This window comes from Sipha flava, unplaced genomic scaffold, assembly GCF_003268045.1.
Source record: "Sipha flava isolate LNK unplaced genomic scaffold, YSA_version1 0_pilon_pilon, whole genome shotgun sequence".
NCBI classification, from domain to species: Eukaryota; Metazoa; Arthropoda; class Insecta; order Hemiptera; family Aphididae; genus Sipha; species Sipha flava.
Genome location: NW_020271713.1, coordinates 3,468,364 through 3,480,366, shown reverse-complemented (window position 1 = coordinate 3,480,366; position 12,003 = coordinate 3,468,364). Strand labels below are relative to the sequence as shown.

The 12,003-nt window shown below is 30.2% G+C and overlaps 1 protein-coding gene across 1 annotated transcript in view; it reads left to right on the top strand.

Moving 5' to 3' along the window:
- Window positions 1-1,410: 1,410 nt before the first annotated feature.
- LOC112688917 (spondin-1-like) overlaps window positions 1,411-12,003 on the top strand; it is a 13,706-nt gene continuing 3,113 nt past the window's right edge. The window contains exons 1-10 of the mRNA XM_025562378.1: window positions 1,411-1,944; window positions 2,592-2,856; window positions 3,601-3,751; window positions 3,867-4,073; window positions 5,594-5,717; window positions 5,844-5,974; window positions 7,874-8,102; window positions 8,208-8,379; window positions 9,108-9,330; window positions 9,956-10,166. Coding sequence (XP_025418163.1) covers window positions 1,755-1,944; window positions 2,592-2,856; window positions 3,601-3,751; window positions 3,867-4,073; window positions 5,594-5,717; window positions 5,844-5,974; window positions 7,874-8,102; window positions 8,208-8,379; window positions 9,108-9,330; window positions 9,956-10,166 — 1,903 coding nt within the window. The 5' untranslated portion in view covers window positions 1,411-1,754. The remainder of the gene's footprint in view (window positions 1,945-2,591; window positions 2,857-3,600; window positions 3,752-3,866; window positions 4,074-5,593; window positions 5,718-5,843; window positions 5,975-7,873; window positions 8,103-8,207; window positions 8,380-9,107; window positions 9,331-9,955; window positions 10,167-12,003) is intronic.

Here is a 12,003-nt window from a genome sequence, read left to right as displayed (position 1 = left end):
AGTATTGTTTTCATAAAATGATTTAAATTGGGCTTGTAATATAATTAGCCGTGTGTGTTAGTTAAAACTAAATTCTATTAATACAATTGTAGAAAGTAGCACCAATCATAACCGTGATAGTATTATTACAGAAAGTATTATTAGGTGGTAAACACTGAATAATTGTTTAAAGAGGATAGCTGTGGAAGATGTTTTTGCAAATTCTTCAAAATTAATTGGTAAAGAGTTCAAATATAGAGATATATAGCATTATAACGATTGATGATCAATTCTTATACGGTATAATACTTGTATACATCGAGCCTTCTTACATCCAACCTTTTCGTGGTGCTTCCTGGGCAACACTAAAAGGCTGAATTATTCGTCTATTGGTAATTAATTCAAACCTACCTTAAATTAACCCAGGAATCAACTAATACATAAATAAATTCTCGCGAATCAACTCACCAACACCCATTTATTTATTCGTTTTCTTTTGTGTAACATGTTTTTAATGATAATATATTTTAGTAAACTAGTAATTTTCGTCTAGTAATGTACCTCAAGTATTGTGTAGTAATATAGATAGAGGATAACTATGATACATTTTTTGATACTCTTGCTATAATAGTTTACAGTAAATTATTTATTTCGATAATGAACTATCATGCTTATTTTGGTATTTAGCGTCGTATTTTATTCAAAATGTTAACTTAAAAAATCCCTCTCCTTTCTAAAAATTAAATATTTTTAGTTGCTATTGAAAAATGTACAATTATAAGCGACCTCAAGATTTTGATTCGCACACATGCTTCGAGTAGTCTAGTTATGGCACTGTTGGCACCTAAACCTTGACCGCTCATCAAACGTCCTCCCTGCCGATTACATGACCTTTACTATTTCGTATTTATTCTTGTTACTATTATTATACAACGTAATGTACGAACAATTACAAATCACTGGTCTTGGTGGGCGATAAATTGTAGAATTATTAACTTAAATGAGTTATACACGATCGTAATGTACGCAAGTGTCAATTTTATTCTCGAGACAGAAGTTTTTCATCTTAAATAACATATATATATATATATATATATATATATATTGGCGCACTATTAAAACAAACCGTTTCAAATGTAACGACTTTTACGTTTTTCGGCCGTTATCATAGTCGTTCGCGTACCCGTTCATTAGGTTGTTTTTGAAATGAAAATTCCCTGTTGGCACGATGAACACAAACCGTGTTGTTCCTTGTTGGCATTATCATTGTTGGACGCGACGCGTCGTTTAGAACGTGCGGTCCAACGTCCCCGGCAAAACGATAACGAAAATATTGTTGGATTTTGCTCGGTTCTTATCTAGCGGATAAAGAGCTGACGCCGGAAGTGTCCGGTTCGTCCGTACACGTCATACGTTCTTGGTCAGATAAAAGCGTAAAAACAACGTTTTACACGTGTAGCAGTTGTATTGCTCGCGCGCGCCGTACGTCGTACAGGGCGTGTACGGGTAGTCGCGACAGCGTAACGTTACGGGACTCGCGTAATACTCGCGGAACACGTCGTGTCTCGAGCGCAGAACCTAATCCCCGTGGGACCTTTTATTAGTTTATTTTATTAGTTAGGCTAACCTAACCTTTCGGTACTCTCGCGGACCGGTGCGCAGTTAACGCGCGCAGTCGATACGCGGTGCCGTTTCGCGCGACGCAATCCCGAGAGCTGCTGGACCGGTATAACCGTCCGCCGTCGATTCGACACGCGCGGTTCCGGTGCGGCGAGATGTGGTCCAAGACCGCCGCGATCGTGTGCTGGTGGACGGCGCTGCTGTCGGTCGGCCGCGGCTGCGAGGACAACGGCGGCGGCTTCGGACCGCTGACGGCGGCCAGGCACTCGGCACGGCCCCGGGACGGTTTCTCGATGTCGGTTTTCGGCACCCCGGACAAGTACATACCGCATTCGATGTACATCGGTGAGTGGCCGTTATGCTTGTGTTCATCCCGATCCCGAACGGGACGCGGAAAAGTTCCCCCGCACACCCCTAAAGCAGTGGCGTCGTTTCGGTTTCTTCCGGAGCAGGGCGGTCGACACGCTCTTATTGAATCGCCAACTCGCTCGTTTTACCACAGTGCCGATTAACGTGTATGGAGGGGGACGTTAAATCGGTTAAAAAAATGTAACGATTTTTACTTTGTACATAAGTATCCATACAGTGCACGTCTCGTTTTTCTAATTCACAGCGTATCAATGGATTTGTAAAAGACCCATTTACAGTTTGTTGATATGCCGATTTCGGAATAGCTAAACTCTGGACTGTGGCAAATACACAAGTTTTCCCACCCCCTCGAATGACGCCATTAGCTTAAAGATTATTCACTTAAAAAAAAAAAAAACCCCATTATTTTCAAAATTATTTACTATCACTATTTATCAAGTACACAGACCAAATACTAATTGTTAGTACACTGTCCGAGTCAGCCATAAATTTTGTATTTTTACGCGTCAATAAGCCGAGTCGATGTAATATCGTGTTAATATAAACTGCAGTCGATCCCTCATCACCTACGCCGTATGCACTTAATACACTGTAATACACGGTAATAATGTTTGTTTTTGCAGTGACGATTGACAGTAAAATTTTTGATTTCCATTCGTTTCTGATAACCGTGGAACGGGATTGCGGCGGTGGTGTTGACGAGGATTGTGGCGATCCAATGTCACCGGACCGTTCGGGTTCACTACAGCTATTATCGCAAGACAACGGTGCGACATTCCATCCGGAGTGCATAAACACTATTGTTCAATCCGAACCAGCGGCCAAAATGCGGAAATTGCGTTTTATGTGGTCGGCCCCAAAAGCCGGCAGTGGTTGTGTGTACATCAGGTTAATATCATGTTGTTCGTATAAAACTGATTTCGGTACGTTTCGATGCATATTGATGTACCGTCGTGGTTAAAAATGTATAGGTGATAATCAAAATACGCTTTCGAATGAAACACAGATTCAATCATATTGGTTTAGGGTAATATTTCATTATATTATGGCGCAGGTGTCTTATGATTCACAAATAAAGAATGAGGGGCTACCAGCAGCGACGGTGCTAGAGTTTGCGAGGCTCTGGGCAAAATAAATGTTGGGTCCTTTAATTTATATTAATAAAACATTTTAAGTTCAGTTAAATCAGAACCGCGGGGCCTTAATTATAATTTAAGGCGCGGGGCTCTGGGTAACTGTCCCTATTGCCTACCCCCTCGCGCCGTCCCTGGCTACCAGTGCCACTAACTTGGGCCCATGTGAAAATAAAATGAATGACATTTTTCTATCAAACAACAAATTTGTCGAATTTCAAAAGTGTGTTGTTTAATAAGTTAGACGAATTTTCAAAAATTATCCTCCTACAATATAATCTTTTTTAAGGGCACCTACAAGAATCCCAACACTTAGTTATAAGGTATGGCCCGATTAACATGACTGTATAAAATTATTCTACGTAAAACTTTTTATTATTTTTTTTATCAAATGTCAAAATAACGAGTGTGTGACATTCACTTTTTAATAATTAACATAATTATTGGGCTTATATTTTTTGTTTAAAAATTGAACTGTTGAATACTAAATATATTCCAGGGCTTTACTAAATTATGGAAATTATCATAATAATAACCAGAAAATTGAGCTGCTCAAGGAATTTTGCGAAATGTCTTTTGAAACCGTACCTAAACCAAATCATCCACTTGAAGACGAAACTTGTTGCGCTTGTGACGAAGCTGTTTATGAGGTATGAATCAAGTATTCTTCAACTGATATAACGTAAAATACAAAAATATTCTTACCGGAATGTGTACATTTGAAATTCTTTTTGGTTTTATTTCAAAAATTCACAAAAATCGTAGATGAAATTCGAAGGGCTATGGTCGTCGAAAACTCATCCGAAAGATTTTCCGACGGCTTTATGGCTCACACACTTTAGTGACATTATTGGAGCAACACACGACAAGAACTATTCGTTTTGGGCCGAAGGCCAATGGGCTACCGATGGCGTCAGACAGTTGGCCGAGTGGGGTTCGACCGCAATTTTGGAATCCGAACTAAGGCAACAGGTACACGTTTCTACTCACTGGACCATATTTTACGATAAATTATTATGTATCTGTATAGTGATTATGGAAATCGCATCCAGGTTCGCATTAGAGATGTAAATTTTTTACAACAAAATTATACAAATATTTATTTTTTATTTAATATTCAGTATACATAAATGTATAGAGAAACATGAATATAAGATTGATTATATGATATATTATATATGATTATTATGTTGCATAATATGTGTTTTCTAACTTAACTTATAACATTTGTATGTGTATAAAATATTCAATGTTATTATATTTCTCTATTTATTATTCATATACTTCTTCTAGGCAGTTAGTACTTTATGTAATTCAATCACAAGGATAAACATCGTTTGTCGACCGGGACACCTGTAGTAGAGAAAAAATAAACAAGAAAATAGCTGAAAATCTAAATTTAATTTTACTGTTCTGTTCCGAACAAATAACATATTTCGATAAAACATAATATAACATACATACACAACTAACATAACAATGAAACCAATTTAAAAATTGATAGTGTTAACAAATTGATTTTCGAAATTTCTATAATACGTAAACAGTAGCTGTTAACTTGTTGGTGGTAAATATCTATACCAAAATTACTCTCGTTATAATTCATTAACGAATTAACTCGTATACAAATGATACCATAGATTGAATTCTAAAGTAAAATTTTCATTTAATATTTACTTATATGAAAATCTTAAAATATTTTTCTTAAATCAATAATACATAATAATAATATGTAAATGTGTGGTAAGCACCGCACCGCAGAGTCATAATTCAAGGATTATCAAATAAATAAGCGATTAAAAATAATATTGTTTATATACTAATATTATTGTGTCTGGCTGTAGTCAATAGGTACGTATTTAAAATATATTAGGAAAATATGTCAAACTGTAATTACACAGGAACTACTGAAATTATTTGTAAAGCATTTGCTAATTATTATTATTTCATATAAATATATATAAATAAATTGTTTATATATAAAAAAAATAAATAAATGTTTAACCAGAAATATTATTATATTTGTAAAGAACGATCGGTTTCGAATCGAAAATTCATCATCAGGTTGATAGAAAGTCAATAAAATCGCCATTCATTAATTTTTACATTAATTTACGAGTATTAGCAATTTATTAATTATTGTTTTATTTCATACTTAATCATAAATTGTTGGATTTAAAGCTTTTAGATTTTTTTCTTCAATTATTTATAAATTAAATTCTACCAGTTTCAATTTTGTTGTATGGCAAAAATTAAATTTAATGATATATTTACCTATTTATAAACAACCTAATTAAAATCTCTGATTTTAACCTAAATTCATAAACGTTTGTACGGTATTCGCTACTAATTATTTCATATTTCACATATCCAACCTTTGAGCTTAGATTTTTTAATTTTAATTTCTGAACACTAATTTTCTCGGAAAACATACATTTTACTTCTACGCTTCTACGTACGGCGTTATGTTTAATTTATTTTTTTATTCTTAGAAAAAACATTTGAGAACTTTGATTAAAGCCGCCGGTTTATGGTATCCACGAGTGAACGAAAACGCAACGTCTAAATTCCGGGTGGACAGGAAACATCACTACGTTTCATTGGCTTCTATGCTCGGTAAAAATATCGATAATAATGTATAATGTTGATAATAACGTTGGTGACATATACGGTATTTCATGCATACCATACGATTTGATCATAGGTCGTAAACACAATATTATGTTCGGCATTTGTTTTTAGGTCCGTCTCCTGATTGGATAGTGGGCATCAACAGTCATAATTTATGCGAGAAGAACTGTCAATGGGCTCAAAATAGATCACTAGACTTGTACGTGTACGATGTCGGCACGGACAGCGGACGCTCATACATGGTAACAATTTGTGTTTTACCGGTTATAGGTGATATGTAAATTAGTTGTACTGTTGACCGGCGGTTCAATTTGGAGGTTGTACATCGGACTTATTCATTTTACGAGTATATTGCTCACAAATAGTTTTGTGAAAAATACAGCAGAGGAGGATTGTGATTTTACTCTTTCCTACTACAAAACGGTTTTTAAATCGTTAAGTTTTAACAGCTTTCTGTTTAACAATATAAATACAATTGTACACTACCACAAATATCTTGAAACGAATCATTTTTATTTGAAATTTTACCTTTAATTATTTAATTTTTTTCTCCAGGGAAATTTGTCGATGTCAATAAATTATTGTTTGTAATTTATAAAATGCATTTATAATTTCCTATTTATAAACGGTTAATTTGCATGAACAAAATACCGAGTAATGTATTCGCAGTGTTTCGTCGAATTAAACTAATGTGGTTTAAAATTTCAACACAATAATTTTGAAACGTACGTACGTTAGAATGAAAATATGTATACATGTTCTAAAACTACTATGCGTCTATTATACCACTCTTATAGTCATTGTATAAGAAATAAATAGTAGTGGTTCCATAGAATTTGATAAATTTCAGATTTAGAATGATTCCTATAAATATTTAGCCGTTTGCATTTTCAATCATCGTTTTAAAATAATTTTTACTTAAAAAAAAAGTTTACATCAATACCTATTATATTTTACAGGAATACGATATGATGTTTTATTTTTTTTTGTGATTCTCTAAACCACGCAAAGACGTCATACTCAAATGACATACAATTATACCGACGAAAAACTTCATAATGTTTATTTCAACCTTGATTATACATTATTTTAAATGATAATGAATAATCAGTATGTATCATCGTATTGTTATTTGTAGTAAACAATTCTAGATTGCTAAAGTACAACGTTAATTCTTCTATGTTCTTATGACTTAAAGGTTCACAAATTTGCATATTAATTTATTCAATCAATATCGACGTCATATGATATAAGCTAATTTTTTCATTTATATTATGATTTTTAAATAGAGGCCAAAAGTGAAACAGCGAAAACTGGTGTGATACATAGAATATATGTACGTATGAATGTGTTGAATCTGAACAGTCCGAAAAATGTTTTTAAGATTAGTCTTGCACACAATAATAATTTAAAATTATTTTAAATCACAGAATCACTTAAATTTTTTAATTAAATATAAGTATGTGACGACAATTAGAAATGCTATGTTAAAATTAATTTTTCTAATACAGGGAAAATTACTAGGTATATTGACTTTTCCGATTTTTAAATTGTATTCAATAGTAATTTTCGATCATGCAAAAACCATGAGAAATTTTTTATATCAATTTAATGCTAATATGGTAATTTAAAAAAATGTACTGTAAAATGCTCTGATTAGTTTTAAATTATTATTTTTTTTACGCGTACAATATTTAAAAAAAATTGATTATGGAATGAAAAATTGTTCTCAATTAAATATATGTTTTGATCCCAATACTTATATTTAATATATTAAGTGCATTGAAACGTGCACAAACGTTTACAGCAAAATCAGTACAGATAATAACTATAGGTACGATTTATTTTTCATTCGAAATTCATTTTGTATACGTCCACAAAACTGCGATGTATTATAATAAACTTTAAAACATTAAGAATTGCCAAAATTGTCTTTCTTTCATCCATATAGTTATTTAAATTTTATAGTTTTTGGAAATATTTCTAAATTTCATTAAACTCAACAAGATAACTTAAGGTATAAAGAGTATTATTGAAATTAAATCGCATTACTTATAATGCGTAACTATGAATTGTTATATTATTAAGTATATATATATTTATATATACATGAAAAACATGAGTTTCTCAATTGATTTCAGTCGCATAATCAAGAAACCCTGCCACATGAACGTATTTATCGCATAACTCCGATGTATCCGGATGATCAGAGATCACCGTTTTTTAACGAATTGGAAAACGAAATAAATCCGTTAGCGCGTTTGCACTTGAACAGAATTAATGTCATACCGAAGTCTTGTTCGGACAAAATCATCACCGACTTAATAGACGAACTTGCCGTATCGGAAAATTCACAAGACGTATTAAAACGTAGGAAATGTTTTATTTGAAAATAGAAAATGCGTTTAATTTTCGCATATATATATTATCTCTAGTTTAATTTAATTTTTTTTTTTTTTTTTTGTTAATATTCAGCGGAATGCGCAGTTTCGAAATATTCTGAATGGAGTGAATGCAATGTATCATGTGGAAAAGGTCTCAGATCGAGAACCCGAAAATATTTAAACGAAACTGTTGCCAAGCTTTCCGGTTGCGATAGACAATTGGTGTCAAAAGAAATGTGCTTGTCCTCAGTACCAATTTGCCCGTAATGATTTTTAAGTTTATTTTAAATATCTAATTATATTTAGCCATTAGAGATAAGACGAGAACAAATGAAAATATTTTCTAATCATAATAAAACCTTATACTAATATGATATTTGATTGCACTAAATATGCTAAAATTATTGTATTTTACTTTACAATTGGAGTGTCGCTGAAAAGTGAATATGTATATAATGTACTATTTTAAACTTTAGATTTATGGAGAAATAAATACTTCACGATTCAAGTTTGAAAAGTAGTTATGTTCTAAGGAATGTTAAGAGTTTATTTTGAACATACTTATAAACATTCCCGAAAATAAATGTATGCTTACAAATTAGTATTCAGCGCATAGTGAAAAAAAAAAAAATAGAATAAATTAAAAATAAAAATGAAATCGTAATTTAATTTATAAGTACAGTTATAGTTAAGGAAAATATATTTTTTTATTTTTCATGTTAATTTTATTTCAAAATGTCCTCATAATACAGGTTCATAAATATTTACTTCATTATATTTTAACAGCTGTCCCTATTGGGCTTAAATAACAATAGATTTTCCAGTAAAACGGCTATCCTTCTTAAATACAACTGTTTTTAATTTTATACGATGACACATTTTTATTTTGCATTATTTCGAATGGAGTTAAGAGTTAAATACTGATTAATTTCTAAATTTATTCGGAAATATTTATAAATTATTAACGGATTGTTTTTAAATTTTTTATCAGTGGTGAGACGGAACAAGAAGACGATACACTACTTGTTGATGATTCTAAATGCAACACCACTGATTGGACACCAATGTCTGAATGTTCAGTGTCTTGTGGAATTGGATTTATGTTCCGTACAAGACAATTTTTAGAAAAAACCAGTTACAAAAAATGTCGCCACATCAATCTTGTCATGAAGAAGAAATGCATGCAACCCGCATGCACTAAAGTCCCTGAAGAGGTAAATTGAATTCGTAGTTCAATATTTTTTTAAAGTATTTTCTAAAATGTTGTGTAGCATATTACATATCCGAAGTTCGAATGTTTAAACGTGTCTTGTATGGTCAGGATATTGGTACAAAAAAGTACATTTTTAATATATGCTCCAGTAAGAGCTTAATATTATATTAAATATTTTATCAATTTTTTTAATAGAACAGCTTCAAGTATTTTCGACATAAAAACAACCGTTTGTGAGTAATCATATCATTACTCGCAAACGGTTGTTCGGTTATGATATATATAAAATATATTTTATATATATTATAACCTAATAATAAATTATTAAAAAATAATATATATATATATATATATTATTTTCATTTTCTATATTTTATTTTAATAAAAATTCATACGCAAAATTACTTTAACAAGACTAAATATACCTATTTTGTATGTGGTTTAGGGGTTGGAGATATTTTAATACTCAAAAAAATAAATAAGGTAGATAAAATACTTTTGATTCGAATATAGCATGAATAATATTACTGTAAATACAGTACATTAAACAATTTCTTAAAAAAATATTAATTAATTACGGTTTTCTGTGTTTAGTTAATTATTATGTATATATTATGTTGTTATAGTCTGGTCATATTAGAGAATGTCCAGTGACTGAATGGAGCATGTGGAGCCCGTGCAATGCAACTTGTGGTCAAGGTGTATCGGTAAAAGCACGATTGTTACTTGTGTCCGGTGAAAATTACACGAAATGCGTTGATAAAGTAGTGTTAGAGGAGACTCGTCCGTGTAATGGGACAAAACCCACCTGCGAAATCAGCGAGTCTCGCGCGAAAGGTACAAATACATAAAATGTACTATTGAAATACAAAATATTTTTGAATATTATAACACATTATAATACTGTGTACTAGTGAATCTTAATATTTTCTGAATTAAGGACGTACACTTTTATGGTATATAGTATGACAATGGATCTCGTTTGAAAAGAAAAGTCTTTTAGTTTTGGTTATTATTTAATATTTCAATATCTTTACACATTCATTTGGAAAAAATATTTCTACCATTATGTTACCAATATGTTTTATGAACATTTTTTTTTTTATTATTCGAACAAAAAATTTGGAACTATTTCATAGACTCTTAAGTTATTATGTAAGACCCTACGGGGTCCATGAACCTAGATAGGCAAGACAATTTCTACCGCAGTGTATACTGTTCATGCAACACAAATCTAATAATCCTTTAATTTTTCAATTATACTTGAATACTGAAATATGCATATTGTATAGTAAAATTTGTTGGAGTAATATTTATAGGTTACGGTAAATATTTAACATCATACATTTATTCAAAAATTTCAACTATTAATGTATTTACAAATTCGATCTTAGAAAACATAATTACACAGTAGTTTTATAATTTGTTCAAATAAATGTAATATAAAAAGTCTACATAGATAATTTCTCTAGTTAATGGGCAAAATTGGATAAAATAACGCATATAGTTACTTTTGGAAATCGAGTTTATTAAATATGGTGAATTCACGTTTTATGTAAAATTAAATTTCAACGTACATCACTGTAAATTATGTTATTATTGATTTTACGACACTTTAAGTTCCAACTAAAAAAATTTCGTTAAATTTCTGTGAAGTAGTTATTGATTTACTAAAAGTCACTTTTATGCGGTTTTATACAAAATTATAATGACATTTATAATCTACGATATTTATAATCTTTCGTATTCTATATATTGAGTTATAATACAAAAATATCTTATATTTTATTAAAATGTTATTTTTTATGATAGTCTATTTAAATTTTAAATTTTAATAAAAGAAACAAATACTACAAATGATTACAACTACACTATACAGTTGGAAATTCAGTTTTAATTTACCTTATTATTCGATATGTAATTTGAAATTTATTATGAGCTAGTTTGAATATAAGGATATTGACTGAACATAAAAAGAAATTTAATATTTAATAGTTAATACTTAAAAACGATTTTGAATTATATGAATATATTTAGATATATTTTATAGAGAATTATTAACTATTGTTAATATTTGGTATTTTTTTGATAGATAATTGTATACTATTCTTTTATTTTATTTTTTAAATTCCAATCCTTAACTATTTTATTTTCATGAAAGTAGAAATGATAATTTTTCTGAATATTTTCATGCTGTAGGTATTTAATTTTTCTTTTATAATAAATAATAATTATTTATGTAAGCTTAGACTAGATTAGTAAATAAGTAATATTGAAAAATACACAAAAATCAAATTATAATATATTAACGTAGTCAAAAATGTGATGATTATTTATTTGATTGATTGTATAACTATGCATGTGATAATGGTGTAACGATGATTTTGAGCATTTAAAATTATAATTAATTTGAAAAACAAATAAATATTAAAATTTCAAAGAATAATTTGAAAAAAATGAATGATTATATTAATTTAATTTATCTATAAAGTATTGAACTCTAAGTATTTATTTTGTTTTTTCATTGACATCATTATAATTTCAGTTTTTCATAAATAAAAATGTATTAAAAACAGAGCTCTTTTTCTCTCAAATAATATTAATAATAAATAAAAAATATCACATTTATGGTTATTAAACATTTATATTAATCAGTTATTGAATTAAATTATTG